This window comes from Trichechus manatus, unplaced genomic scaffold, assembly GCF_000243295.1.
Source record: "Trichechus manatus latirostris isolate Lorelei unplaced genomic scaffold, TriManLat1.0 scaffold00220, whole genome shotgun sequence".
Lineage (NCBI taxonomy): Eukaryota > Metazoa > Chordata > Mammalia > Sirenia > Trichechidae > Trichechus > Trichechus manatus.
Genome location: NW_004444156.1, coordinates 1,658,262 through 1,673,585, shown reverse-complemented (window position 1 = coordinate 1,673,585; position 15,324 = coordinate 1,658,262). Strand labels below are relative to the sequence as shown.

At 39.1% G+C, this 15,324-nt stretch overlaps 1 protein-coding gene across 12 annotated transcripts in view; it reads left to right on the top strand.

Moving 5' to 3' along the window:
* CLCN3 (chloride voltage-gated channel 3) overlaps positions 1-15,324 on the top strand; it is a 91,332-nt gene that overhangs the window by 38,223 nt on the left and 37,785 nt on the right. For 2 of the 12 annotated variants that reach the window (XM_004388878.3, XM_004388879.3), the window contains exon 1: positions 1,750-2,189. The exons of the other annotated variants lie outside the window; for them this stretch is intronic. In XM_004388878.3, the coding sequence (XP_004388935.1) occupies positions 2,111-2,189 (79 nt within the window). In that variant the 5' untranslated portion in view covers positions 1,750-2,110. Of the gene's footprint in view, positions 1-1,749; positions 2,190-15,324 lie in introns of those variants that run through there. 12 annotated transcript variants of the gene reach the window in all.

The following is a 15,324-nucleotide window of genomic DNA, read 5'->3' as shown; positions in this document are numbered from 1 at the left end:
TATTGTCAGTGTGTTTTACAGGGAGGATATTCTTAATATCTGAAAACAGACCTCTCTAGTGTTAACCATCAGTTTCGTTTTTCCTTTCAGACAAAGTTGTAGATCAGGTGAGACAAGTTGAGACAGTGCCTACAAATACTGGAAAAACTTGTACATTGATTTTCATTTTATGTAAAGGCATGCAAGGACATAAATGGTATCATTAAAAACTAAATCATTTATAAATGCCATACAACATGTATTTAAAATAAAAGTCATACGGTGCTAGAACGTACCGAAGGACCAATTTTACCGGTAGTCAGTTTAGTAAAACTAGCTCTTTGTCAGTGCTTTTCTTGTTTAGAAAATTACTTCCAAGATAATATGAAAACTACAGAAATCAGAATGAAAGAAAAAATTACTCCCAATCCCATGATAAATGTTACTAGCTGGACTCAGGATTGGGTAGACGGGTGCTGTGACAGTAATTGTAGTCGATGTTCTTTGCCTAGAGCCGTTTCTCCCAAATACCAGGTGGAATTTTGTAAGAAGTACTGTCTGACTGAAGTGCAGACTTTTTGAAATACAGGAACTTAGTTTAATGTGAATAATTTTTTAAAAACTGCAGATAACTAGAATGCATTTCTCTTTTTCCTGCCGTTTGAGATCTCTGCTTGCTTTCCTCACTCCCCCCCCCCCCCCCCCGCCAATTCACAAAAAACAGTTTGAGTTGGAGTGAATCTTAGAAGTTGGCCCATTCAGTACTTGTGGAAAGAAACAGGGCTTTGAATTGGTTTGTTCTGGTTCGAATCCCTGCTGAGAATTTGTATTTCTAACAAGCTCCGAGGCAATGCTAATGCTGCTGGTTAGGGACCAATTCTGAGAACCACTAGTAGAGCAGTGGTTCTCAAAATTTATTATACCTAAAAATCACCTGGGGGTCTTGTTAAACGGTAGATTATGGTTCATTATATTCATTATATCTCGGGTGAAAATGCGAATTTTCAGTAGGGGTTTGAACCTGAAGAAGCCATTTTGAAGCCCTGGAAACAAGTTACACAGAACCCTGTGTCCTGTGGGATCGCGTTGAATGAATGGCGGGTTTTTATTTAGCACCACAGTGAGTGGTCTAGTGGAGATACTTGGAAGAATGGTAACTATAGAATGTCACACTCTGGGCATTAGGTTTTTAGAGTGGCAGTTTTAAACAAAATGAATCGCTTTATTTCTGAATTTCATGAAGAATTTCTAGCGAAGAGACAATTGGAGTATCTCGTTTTGAGACACATTTTACTAAACGCCTTTAAGTGTAAATTCTTTGTGTTGAGAGAGATGAAAACTCCTCCTCAGTAAGTGTCCTGTTGCCTAGTTTTACAAACTAATTAAGTTTCCTAGTGTGTAGATAAGCTTTTTCTCCTCAAAAGCCAGAATGTCTTACGAGCTAGTTCCTTGAGGGAACAAACAAGAGGCTGCTGGAGGGGATTAATGAGATAAAGCTTGTCTTTGGTATGTTTTAGTCTTTTCTGTATGGCATTGCATTTTCTTAAATTCATGTTTATAAACTCGCATCACATTATACAATAAGTACATTGATATCATAAAATCATACAGCACATTAGTGTTAACCCTGTGTTTCTACAGTAGAAGTGAAAACGGGCATAGTCTGTATCCAGAATTTCCTTTTCACATTTCTGTTAAATACTTTGTTCCCCTTACATTTCTTTATCTTAAAATAAAAATTGAAACAATGTTTCTATTGTTTTAGTACAGTTGCCACTGATGTTATAGAAGCTGTATTGCTGAGAGCTTTAAAATTCTGGAACCAGTTTCTTCTGTTATGCTTGGAGCTTAGTCATCATCATACGCAGCAGGGCCTGATTGAGACGCCTGTCCCGCCTCTAAGCCTTGTAGATTGTAGCCACTAGCAACCAGGCTGCGATAATTTCCCTTTGATGACATCATCGGCTGTGGAAGAACCCAGTTGCTTCAGCCCGTCGAGCTACAGTTCTGATCCTCCTCAAATATGGCATCTCCCCAGCCTGATGCAGCAGGGGTAGACGAAATGCTGCTGTCTTCTTAAGCTCGCAAGCTTTTCTTTTTCTTTTGCTGCGGCGTTTTAAAAATTCTAATCATGGATGCTTCTTCCGATCCCTATTTGCCTTATGACGGGGGAGGAGACAATATTCCCCTCAGGGAATTACATAAAAGAGGTAATACCATCCCCTTGCTATGCATCCTCTGTTGGTATGTTTTTCAGGCGGTTGGCAGTTCTCTAATTTAATTAAACAGGTTCACGTTGGTCCTTTAATTTACTGTAGAATGCTGTTGAGCTGCCCTGGGTTGTTAGGAAGGGGAAAATGCAGCCTTTTGAATGGTTCTGTGGTCGTCCCTGGTTGTTTTCTCTGTGCAGATTAGTACTGCTTCAGATCACAGTGGCCTCCGACTCCATCTTCTGTGTGAAAAATCCTTTCTGTTTAACGATGAAAATGAATTAATCTGGTTTTGCAGCTAACTAAGCCATGTTGGTTGGCACGGAAAAGGTAATGTTTTTTTGTTGTTGTTGTGGTTCAGAAAACCTATCAGCATTTCCTTAAATTTACAGAGAAATCAGGTGTGTGTGTATATATACCATTATATTTCATCTCCTGCCAGTTACCATGCAGCTCATTGACCGTAAAGTAAATTATAGTAAAAGCTCTACCTGGATTTTAAATTACTTTAAAATGGCAGTCATGATGAAAATATTTATATTTTTCATTTAATATGTATTTGAACTGATTAACATACTACGTTTTCTTCTACGGATACTTTGTAAAAATTGGTATGATGGAAACATTCACCGTGCCTTTGCACATCAGAAAAAATAATAGTTAATAATAGTTAATAGTGAAACCGGTAAAGCACCCGGCATTCCTGTGGGTCTTTTGGCAGGCACTTCCTCGGTCTCCTAAAACTAATGACATGTTAAACTGCTCTTTTTCATTTTTCTTAAAATGATTATTCTAAAAATAGATTAGGTGGCATTTGTCATTCTAGAAAAAAAACTGAACTTCAAGAAAAATCTCTTCCCTGGATGACTTCATTTATGAACCGTAGTAGTTTGAATTACTGCATGATATTGTAAACTTTCTTTATGGTTTAAGCCAAACTTTTATTTACATATCAAAATAATGAAGTGTTCCTTTTCTTAAGCATTTTTAGCCTGTTACTACTTAAAATGTACTTTGTATTCGAAACACTTTTTAAATTTAATAGCAAGTTCCATTAGAGTTACCTTTTTAAATGTATTCAACAAATATTCATTGGTTGCATCGAGTCTGCTAAACACTGTTCTAGGCTCTGAACAATTGAACACTTTAACATAATTATAGTATTCTGTAGTTAGTAACTAAGATTGCTTTTCAGATTTTGAGAAAAATTATATCAGGTTCCCCTTACATTATTGAACTTTTCTCTTAGAGTTGTCCTCTTAGTAAAAATCTGTCTCTCTCTCTCTCTTTCTCTTTCTGTGTGTGTATGTGTATAATTTTAGAACTTTTGGGGAATTACCTAAAAGCATAAAGAAGAAAATAAAAATTTTCCATAGTCTCTTTCCCAGAGTTTTTTTTTTTTCCCCCATAGGGTTTTGTTTTTTAATTTTTAATGTTGTGATCATAAACTCTCTTCTTCCTGTGTTCCCACCACCAGCTTTCTGACAAGGATTTCTTTAAGTAGGAAGCAAGGTGAATGAATGGTGACTGTTCAAATGTCACATTATTTGTTAATCAGTAGTCAAATTGTAAAACAGGAGTAGCTATGTTTTCTCTGAGCCATTACACCTATTTGTCAATTATAATAAACCAGAAGACCTGAGCTTGAGAACTTAAATCCCCAGTATGGAACTTGACAGTCTTTGAGAAAACTTACTTAGAGCCTCCATCTTTGTATAAATTATACAAATAAAAAAATAAGCCATAACTTGTTTGAGAGTAAATGTGACTTCTGATATTGTTGTCACCAAAACAGAAGCTTTTACTTCTATTATATTTTCACAAATAATCCTTTAGGAATCTTATTAAAGGTCAAAATCAGTTCCGCTCTTGGCAGCCCAAATAAGTTCCTTATCCCTTGAGGAGACTTACTCTGTTAATATGAGCCGACTTTTTTTTAAAGTAACGTTGTGTTCCTGTGGTACAGATCAGTCATTCGGTTTACTTGCCTATATTGTATTACCTAAAACATAACATAGTATCCTAATATCTGTGAGTAAAAAATTGTTTGTTTTCCATAATTTATGACCCCTTGTAGCCATGGGTCCACACAAAGGGACTGGAGATGTGGCAACAGACAGCTAGTGTAAATCAAGAAACTGAATCAGCTTCCCTGTGAGGACAAAATACAGTGATTAGAAGTACCTTCTCAGGTTGATAAAGAGTGAAAAGGCAAGTACTCAAAATAGAAAATTGCAAAGGATATCAATAAGGCAAATAGATCTGTTTGCTACCTCCTTGAGTACTGGAGCTAGAGATTACCTTTCTGGGCTAAACTAAATACTGTTTTTCAGGGTGAGATGGTAAATTATGAAGCTTAACTACTCAAGTGAATAATACATAGGCTGGAAATGTAAGTTAATTCAAAACAGGATTAGTTAATACATTGTTAAGGATTAGAAATTAAGATGATGTTTTAGAAATAGTCGTCTTTTGGGATAAGTTTTCTGTATCAAGAACTGTCAAGTTCTCTTATCAAATGTGTCTTCCAGTTCTATCAGAACAGGGAACTTGAATTATGTGGATTGTAAATTTCACACTTTACCTGTCTTCTTAATTCAAGTGAGTAGTTCTGGAAGCTGAATTCTTTTCCTTCACCAGACATTGGGAGTTTATGGTAGGACCTTCCAGGCAGGAGACCTGAGTTCAGTTCTGGGCGGATGTACCTCATCCAGAGCCACCACCCATCTGTCAGTGGAGACTTGCGTATTGCTATGATGCTGAACAGGTTTCAGGACTAGGAAAAAAGACCTGGCAACCTGGCAGTCTACTTCTGAAAATCAGCCGGTGGAAGCCTTGTGGATCACAACAGTCAGACCCTCAGCAGATCGTGGGAATGGCAGGCTGTTTCATTCCGTTGTACACGGGGCTGCCGTGAGGTGGCGGCCTATTCCAAGGTGGTTGACAGCAGCAACATAGAGGATTTGCTTTTTTGAGCCTGGAGTCTCCGTTTATACTCCACGAGGGACCTTTAGAATTTTTTAAAAAAATTGTTTCATTCAAAGTGTTTACTGACCTCTCGTATGTATCAAGTATTACTAGATATTGTAGAGGATGATATGGTAATAATAATAATTAGTAACAGCTGTTAAACTTAAATTTGCTGTTTGACAGCTACTGCTCTAACTGCTTTCTGTGTATCAATTATTTACATGTATCAAATCATTTTAAGCAGCATCTCAGTCTTGTGAAGTAGTTACTGTTACTCTCTTCCCCAACTTCCAGTTAATAAAACTGAGCTAAAGAAATGTTAAATAATTTAGCAGTTAGAATTTGATCCAGATAATTTGGCTCCTACTCCAACTGTGAGGAAGACTTCTCACTTTGTATGTACCTGTAGTAATTTGGTATTTTGAGTCTGGTGGGGGCGTAAGAAGCCATCATAAATTTAAAAACAAAGAAAGCCCAAAGGAAGTGAATAAATTTCTAGCGAATGGTATAGGCGCATGGTGAATGGTGTATGTGCTGTGGGACTTTAGGGGAGGAAGGGATCCGTCCGTCTCCTGTTGATAAGTGTTATCAAAGAAGGCAGAGTCTTTAAGGACACATGGGAATGTGATGGGGCATTCTTGGTGGAGAGGAAAGAATGAGTAATGCTATGAAGGGAATACATGCCTGGTATATGCTCTGTTCCCTGGTTAGTTTTGTGTTATCAGTGGGTCAGTAAAGGGTGCTGGTATAGAAAGGTAGAAGGTAGAAGAGTGTCAGATCTAAGACGGACCTGAATGCCACAGTAATGGTCGTTTTAAACCCCAGAAACTGAGCCTTATGATTGAAATAAAGGGTTGGGGTCTTATTCTTTCAAGTTTATACTGGAATAATTTTTGGCATTCCATTAGCTCAGAGGTGTATTTAAATAACCCGTGTTTGTTTCTGTTATTATAGATGAATTTGTCGATTTTGCTTCCCTACAGGGAAATCCAGGTGTTGGATGATATCCTATTGCCGGAGGAATATTCTGTAGGCTGTTTGTAAAATAATTTTAGGATTCAGGTTCTTACTGCATTCTGTTACCCCTAATGTTTTAGCCAAGTAGAAGATGAAATCTCTTCTTAAAAATTAATCCACCTAAGTGTCTGTAAATTAAAAGAACAAATAAAGATTTTTTATTTGGTGTCAGAAATTTCTTATGTTCTAAAACAGTGGTATAGAACACAGCCTGTTTTAAAATTTATTTTGCCCACAATATCTCAATTTAAAATCTTCGCTAACATCTGGTTCATAATCACCTGGTTTGTAATCTTTATGTCTCGTTACTACTTTTAGCTCCATTTTCTAAAAATAACTGACACTTTACTATGATTAATTTTATCCCAGCTCATACCTTGTCGTAAATCAGAAATGCTTTGTGTTATCAAGATTTCGAAATGTGAGCAGATCTCCTGTCACGTAGATTAGGTTTGTAACTTTGGCTGTTTTTCCACCATTGAGGTCTCTGCTTTGTGCCTACACAGGGGCTTAAGTTGTACTTAAATTTTTTTGGAAGTAAACATTTGTTTAATTTGTAGAAGCTTTTTTGTAGTCCTTTATAACTTTTAATTAGGTCAGATTATGGATTTACTTTAGTTTCTGTCAATTTATTCCTCTTGCTGTTTAAGAAAGAAAATTTCACAAATCTTTTTATTCATGTAATATGCAAACCATCTTACATGCAGAGGTAATAAATAAACATGGAGGTTTTTTCCATTTATACAGATGGCCTAATGTCCGCTTTATCATCGCTGTCTAAGGGTAAAGCCTTTAATCTGGGCTGGCAGTGGGACAGAGAAGAAAACAGTGAATTGGATTCTGGGCTCAGCCTTGCTGCTGACTAGTCGTGGGTCCTTAGTGAACTTCCTGGAAATTTGGTGTTAACTTCCAAGCCTTTGCCATTTAAACAGGTAACAGTTAAACATTACTGGACTGCAGAGAAAAATTGACGGGCATGTACTTTATCTGTCCTGTTCATTTATCCAGCATGCTCTAAATTGACAGCCTGCTAAGTGCTAGGCAGGTTGCTTACCACTCCTTCTTATTCTTTGATCTGGGAATCTTGTTAACAGTCTAGAACTTCCACTATGAATTTATAGCATTTACTTTCCCTTCCCTTACGAGGCTGACCATTCCTTATCAGTAAGGTCACAGAGAGGGAAAAAAAAATGCATAGGGGATTATACTTCCTGCTCTTGATACACCAAAGCCACTGGTTAGTCAGGAAGTGCTTAAATTTTTAGATTTTTGCTTCCTTTCTTCATAACTAAAAAAAAAGTCTGTACGTTTTATGTGTGTGTGATAGGATGGTAATCTACATTATGAGCTTAAGTGGCAAAGGGTCCTTTGAGATGGTCCCCAGAGGTAATGAGTAGAAGTCTTATTAAATCAATATATGCTTACTTTTTCACATAAAGCTATTATTTGGAAGTTCCCTTTTGAGACAGGACTTAGCAGGCTGCGGACAGTGAGTGACAGTGCAAGGTATAGCGGTCAGGCCCTTTTTATCAGCTCAGTTCAGCAAGGATATGTTGAGGGCGGCTGTTGTGTGCTATCGAGTCGGTTCCAACTCCTCGTGACCCGATAGGACAGAGTAGAACTGCCCCATAGGGTTTCCTAGGGGAGGGTTTCCTGGTGGCGCGATGGTTCAGAGCTTGCCTGCTAACCGAAAGGTCAGCAGTTTGAACCTACCAGCCACTCCTTGGAAACTCTATGGGGCAGTTCCACTTCGTCCTATAGGGTCACTCTGAGTTGGAACCAACTGGACAGCACCTAACAACAACCATAATCTTACGGGAGCAGATTGCCGGGTCTTTTCTCCTGAGGAACTGCTGGTGGGTTTGAATTGCTGAGCTTTCGTTAGCAGCCAAGTGCTTAACCACTGCGGCACCAGGGCTCCTTGTTGAGGGCTCGTGGGTAGGAATATAAACACGAATAAGACAAAGTTTTTGTTTTGGAAAGCAAGTAATTTCAGTATAATATCTATATTCTCTAATTCCGTGTTTGTCACCTGCAGCTTTTAACAAGTCTTGGGTTGTGACCAGTGGAAGGAAATAGAAATACCAGAGGTGGTGAGAGTCAGTACTGTTTACTGGACTCAGGTTTTACTTAGCCACATACCGTTGTCCCTCAGTATCCATGGGGGAGTGCCAGCACCCCCTGCAGATACCACAATCCTTGGATGCTCCGGTCCTTTATATACAATGGCGTGGTATTTCCATATAACCTATGCACATCCCCTGTATACTCTAAATCATCTCTGATTTCTTACAATACCTAATACTAGGTAAATGCTATGTAACTAGTTGTTATACTGTATTGTTTAGGGAATAACGTATGCAGTACAGACACAGCCATCGTGGGCCTAACTGCATAGTGCACGTCAGCAACCGTGTAACTTTTTTTTAAGTATTTCTGATCTGCAGTTGGTTGAATCTGCAGATTGGTGACTCAGAGATACGGAGGGCTGACTGTGTCTGTATTCTGTGTCTGTGAGAAATGTTTTTTGTAGGCCACAGTCAGATCAAAAAAGTTTAAATATCAGTTTCTGAGTGAGCACCTGGAGGGGTAATTAGCTCTGTCCGGGTTAAAGATGGGCTTCCTGGAATAAGCAGAGGGCTAGAACGGGGCTGCGGTGGTCAGAGACCTCTCCTAAAGCCTGCGGAGGTTAGTGCTGGTCGCGAAGCTGCGCCGCTGGTTGTCACTGCAGCATTTCGTAAGTAATACAGGGCCATGTGATCTGGAACCTAAAGGCAAGGAAGGACAGTGATAGCGATAGGGTGGTGGTTAGGTGCCGTCAGGTTGTCCGCAACACAGGGTGAGCCTGTGTGTGCCCCGTCCGCACAGTGGCTGCTGTGTTGGAATGTGGTGTTGCGGCCACTGTGTCAGTCCATTTCATCTGGGGTTTCCCTCCTTCTCAGCACCCTCCGCTTTACCAGGCATGATGCCCTTCTTCAGCGTTCAGTGCTTCCGGATGCTCTGTCCAAAGTAAGCAAGAGGAAGTCTCACTGCCCTCGCTTCTGAGGATCGTTCTGGATGTACTTCCTCCAAGACAGATTTGTTTGTTCTTCTGGCAGTCCATGTGCTTTGCCAACACCATAATTTGAATGTATCAATTCTTCTTCCAACTTCCTTATTGTCCAGCCTTCGCATGCGTATGAGGCATTTGAAAATGGGATGGCTTGGGTCAGTCATAACCTTAGTCATCGTAGTGACAGCTTTTTTAAGATTTTAAAGAGGTCTTTTGCCACAGATTTGTCCAATGCAATACGTCCTCTGAGTTCTTGACTGCTTCTTCCGTGGGTGCTGATTGTTGATCCAAGTAGCGTGAAATCCCTGACAAGTTCAATTCCTTCACCATTCATCAGGATATTGCTTATGGGCCCAGTTGTGAGGATTTTCCTTTTCTTCACGTTTAGGTGTAATCCATACTGTAGTCTTTGACCTTCATCAGTTTAAGTGCTCGACCTTGTCTTCGTTTTCCGCAAGCAGGGTTGTGTCATCTGCATGTCAAGAGTTGTTAATGAGTCTTCCTCCATTACTGATGCTGTGTTGTTTTTCGTATAGCCCAGCTTCTCAGATTATTTGCTCAGCATATGGACTAAGTAAGTAAAGTGGAAGAATACCACCCTGCCACACACCTTTTCCAATTTTGAACCACGCAGTATACCGTTGTTCTGTTCTAACGACTGCCTCTTGATTTATGTGCAGGTTCCGCACGAGCCGGGGTAGGGTTGTATTGCTTGTCTGAAAGATAAGTGCATATACACGTGTGGTCTGGGAGAAGGTACCACCTAACAGTTTTTACCTACTATGGAGAAGCGTGTCCACATATCTTAAAATATAGAAGCAGACAAACCATTAAATTATTTTTTAGGCAGTACAGGCAGTCCCTGGATTACAAACGAGTTCTGTTCCTAATTCTGTCTTTAATTTGAATTTGTATGTAAATTGGAACAGTTAGGTACAGTTTACATCTAACGTCAGTTAGTCAAATGTTTATCTTTGCGTATAGTATATAGTGTACCTTTCTATGTGTAGAAAAGATTAAAGAATCACTTCCAGATACACTGAAACATCTTTAACATAATAATACAGTAATAATAATAATGTTTCAATGCACGTTGCCCTGTTTGTTATTACGAACCATTGTACGTACCTTGAAGTTTTAATATAATGGGCTTTACGGGGTTGGTTCTTAACTACAGGTTGTATGTAAGTTGAACGTAACCGGGGACTGCCTGTATTGCGTAGTGGTAAGAAATGCCCTTGGAATCGAACAGGTTGAGTTTGTATAACGGTTTCATTCACTGTTTACTTGGCATCTTAACGTCCTGTGGCTTGTTTTCCTAATGTATAAAATGGAGATTGTGGTGCCTTCTCTCGTGGAGTTGTGAGGATTAAATGAGCTAATAAATGTCAAGTGTGAAGAACAATGTCTGACACGTAATAAGTATTCAGTAAATGTTGGTTGTTTTTATTATTATCATTAGACAGGAGCTAGATAACAGCGTCTGACCTCTAGGAGGGGAAGACTTTTAATTTTGATGTCCAATTTATCTATTTTTTTCTTTTGTCACTTTTTCTTTGGTGGCTTATATTGTGAGGAGTAACTGCCCCATAGGGTTTTCTTGGCTGTAACCTTTACAGAAGCAGATCACCAGGTCTTTCTCCTGTGGAGCTGCTGGGTGGATTCGAACCACCAGCCTCTTTGGTTAGCAGCTGAGAGCCTAATCGCAATACCACCAGGCTCCTTGGGAGCACATATAAGAAAACATGACCTAACCCAAGGCTGTGAAGATATACTACTACGTTTTCTTCTAAGAGTTTCATAGTTTTCAGCTCTTACATTTAGGTCTATGGTCCATTTTGAGCTAATTTTTATACATGGTGTCTCACTTCATTCGTTTGCATGTGTGTATTCAGTTGTCCCAGCACAATTTGTTGAAAAAGACCATTCTTTCTCCATTGAGAAAATGATTTTTTTTAAGTTAATGAATAATTTCCACACAGATAATTTAAAAAGGCCTGTTTAAACTGTAGGTATTAGTAAATAATGGATTTGTATTTTCCAAGGTGTATTTGAATTTTATAAAATTCTGTGCCGGGGAAAAAAAAGAAAATAACAAGGCGAAAAGTTCTTTTATCAGTAAAGTTATTTTTGAAAGAAAGCTGCAAGCCAGTTACAGCATATTGTGGTGGTGATTTTTCTAATTTTTTATTTGCTGAGGTAAAAAATATTTGAAGTGTGGAATTTTCATTATGGAAAGCTTGGTCATTGACCATGCGTTTTAGCACTTGTTTCTGTGTTCATACCAGACATTCTGATTTAAGTTATCTGTTAAAAATCTAAGGAGACCTAGTGATGCAGGGGTTAAGCACTCAGCTGCTAACCGAAAGGTCGGTGGTTCAAACCTTCCAGCCACTCCAAGGGGGAAGGATGTGGCAGTCTGCTTCTATAAAGATTACAGCCTTGGAAACCCTATGGGGCGGTTCTACTCTGTCTTATAGGGTCTCTATGAGTCAGAATCGACTTGACAACAGTTGGTTTGGCATTTTATTAAAAATCTATATATTTTTTTCCAACATACAGTTGTAGAGAAACTCACTATGCAGATTTGTAACCCTTCTTCTTTTTGTCAAATTGTCAGTCTTTTGGTTAAGATTACTACCATAGGAGTGATGAATTGTGTTTGTTAAATAGTATTGTGTTTTCGGTGAAAATTTACACGGCAAATTAGGTTCCTGTTTAACAGCCACTGCACAGATTGTTCAGAGACATTGGATACATTTTTCTCGATGTGTTAACATTCTCATTAGTTGCCTTCTGGGTGTTTCGCTTCCAGTAATCTGGTTTCCCTGTCCCCTTACCCTTTCATCTTTGCTTTCGAGTAATTGTTGAGCTTTTTTTAAAGGTGTGCAGTACTCTTTGTTAATAGTTACTTTATGTCTGTCAATGAAGAGAATCTCGTACTCTGTTAGGAGTGAAAGATAAGGTTTATTGAGGAATAGAACAGCTATACCTGGACAGCACTCCGTAGAAGTATAAACTGCTCCACCTTTTCATGTGGAGAGAGGGGTCTGTATACATAGAGAACAAAGGAAAGGTAGGGGGTTAATGATTGATTGTAGATAAGATCAGCTTCAGCTTGAAGTCCTTGGAATTGTAAAGGGCCGTCATTGGCCTGTGGAGGAGCGAGCCACTGCTTGGGTGGGAGACACCCAGCCTTTTGGGCTATGCTTGATTGTAGAATTATAGTCAGCTAGTCCTGACTGTGGAAACCCTGGTGGTGCAGTGTTTAAGAGCTATGGCTGCTAACCGAGAGGTCAGCAGTTCAGATCCACCAGGGGCTCCTTGGAAACTCTATGGGGCAGTTCTACTCTGTCCTATAGGGTCACTATGAGTCGGAATCGACTTGACAGCAATGGGTTTGGTTTTGGGTTTTATTCATTATTATAGTCAGTTCTGGGAGCAAATTGTTTACACATTCTTCACAAATGGTTTATACCCTGACCTTTTGTTTCCTGAGAATGCATGTTGGCCCCATTATTCTTAGTCTGACAAGAGCGCCTCCAGTTTGAAAGTTTTCTTTTTATGTGAGCCAATCTGTCATTTAGCTAACAGGTGACCTTGAGGTAGTTTTCGTTCAGGGTTTGTGGAGTATCTCAGGGTGATAGTCTTGGGGATTCCTCTAGGTTCAACCAGCCCAGTAAGTAGCCAGATGAGGCTTTAACCAAAATATATGAGCAGAAATGATAGCTTGTATTCACCAATTTCCTACTATTTGCCAGGTATAGCATTAGATGTTTTACATTATTTCTCTCCAGTCCATTCCCCATCCTCTCTAGTAGTAGGTGAGAAAACCGAGGTGTATCTCCAAGTGATGAATAAATAACTTGTGCTGGATCACACAGCTAGTGGGTGGTAGACTGGGATTTGGCTGTAGGCCTTTCTGACCTCAGAGGACATTAAGGTCATGGAATTTCTCTGTCGGCCACTCTGAAGGAAAAGAGGTCTTTCCTCTAGTCTTTGTTGTTGCTGTTTTTCAGCCCTTAGGTAGTAGATGAGGTGGCAGGGGTAGAATGGCGTCTGGTAATGAGCCATTCAGAAAGTTTTGATTTTTTTCCTGCTGTAAATTTGAGAAGTACGCCTTTCAGATCATACTTCATTACTGTCCGTGCTCTGGGAAATCTAGGTATCAGGAGCTGCCCTATAGCCTTTTGGAGGTTCAGCCATTAAATTAGGCAGCTCCAACTGGCTTCACAGCTCTCCGCTCATGATTTATGTTTCTAGGAGACAGAGTTTGATGGGTCTACTTTGGATCATGTACCTGTTTCTTTGCTGGGGAGGGGAGGGTACCTGATTGACACCCTCACCAAGACGGTGTGCAGAGACAGAGACAGAAATTTCCCAGAAATTAACTGAGTTCTGTTACAGAAAGGGATACCAGGTGGGCCAAAACAATAATGGTCTGTTACACAAATAATAACCTCAGTTTGATAGCAGTTACTCTCAAACTGGATAAGAAAGTTGTTGTAAGTTTGGAGATACACCTGGTGTTTAATATTGAATATCTGGAGGTGGGCTTGGGAACAATTTTTAAAAGAATAAAAAAAAAACTTAAAACTGTAAAAATTAATTGGATAAGAGGAGGACTAAGCAGGTACACATATGTTCATTGCAGACACTGTTTGTAATGGCAAACTAAGCCAAAGGTTGTTTAAATTATAGTGTTCTCACAATTAAATGTACTAATCTCAAGTACTGAAAATGATGTGCAGGTACATTTACTAACATGAAATGGTGTTTAGAAAGTATAATAAGTAATGAAAAAATCAGCATATAAATAAATCTGGCTCCTTGGGTGGTGCAAATGATTAATGTGCTCCGCTGCTAACTGAAAGATTGGAGGTTCTAGTCCACCTGTAGGTGCCTTAGAAGAAAGGCCTGGCAGTCTGCTTTGAGAAGTCAGGCATTGAAAACCCTACTGGGCAGTTCTACTCTGACACATATGGAGTTGCCATGAGTTGAAGTTGGCTCAGTGACAACTGGTTTTAGGCTGATCTCAGCTACGTTTCATTTGTAGAAAATGCTAAAAGCTGAAAATACATTCACCAATTTAAGTATTTTACTCTTTTGTTTATTCTTTCTCCTTTCTTTTTCTAGCAAACCTTATGGAGTTGGGTAGAAGTGGTTCTTCATCTGCTCTCTTTACAGTCTGTGGCTTATCGCAGAAACTCTAAGCCCTTTTACTTAAAGCCTTTTGAAAAAAAGAAACCCAGATCTTGCAATTCTAAAGTGCTGGCTTTTAAGATTTTCTTTTCTCTGGGCTTCAAAAGCCTAAATTTGGGTTTCGAATCTCGTTCTCTGTGTTGTGCTGTGTATTTCTTTTCCTGTGGCAATGGATGTCTCTGACTGAATTGGTACAAGGCAGGTGTGTGGGGAGGGCAAGGAAATGGGGTGGAGTTGGGGTATTGTGAGGTAGAGAATCACGAGTAATATTTCCAAGAGGTATTCTGTTTCACCTCCATTACTGTCTTCACAGATAAATAAATGAGCTGTGTGTGCTTTCAGAAATGGCAGGACCAGGGTAATTCCTGTCATTCTGTGCTCATAAAATCCAGTGTAAAGAAAGGCACGATCAGGGAAGTGCTGGTCTTAACACCTTTGTTTCATCCTCAGTGAATTTTTGAGGACCTCTTTGTCTTCTGCAGCTCCATTCCAGACACCAGTTTTAGGAAAGACATAATATTTCCTAATTAACCAACTCTTCCAGTATTATTTCAGGAAAGAAGGAGAGATGCACTTTATGTATGAGAGAACTTTAATGTGTGCTCTGGTGATACCTAAAAGAGATATACTTCATTCATGCAGAAGAGGAAGTTGGAGGTGAAGTTGGATACCTTGTATCTTATACTATTGCATATTTAACATTTTTATTAACACACACGTAATTTATTTGTATTCATCTCATTTTAACATGTAGCTTAAACCTTATACAAATTTAGGTTGCCTTGAAGCATATAAATCTTATATTACATAGAGAAGTTAGTATAAACTAATAAATGTTAGGACTATTTTAAAACCAGTGTTATTGTTAGAAAACGTAATTCCTTTGAAATTACT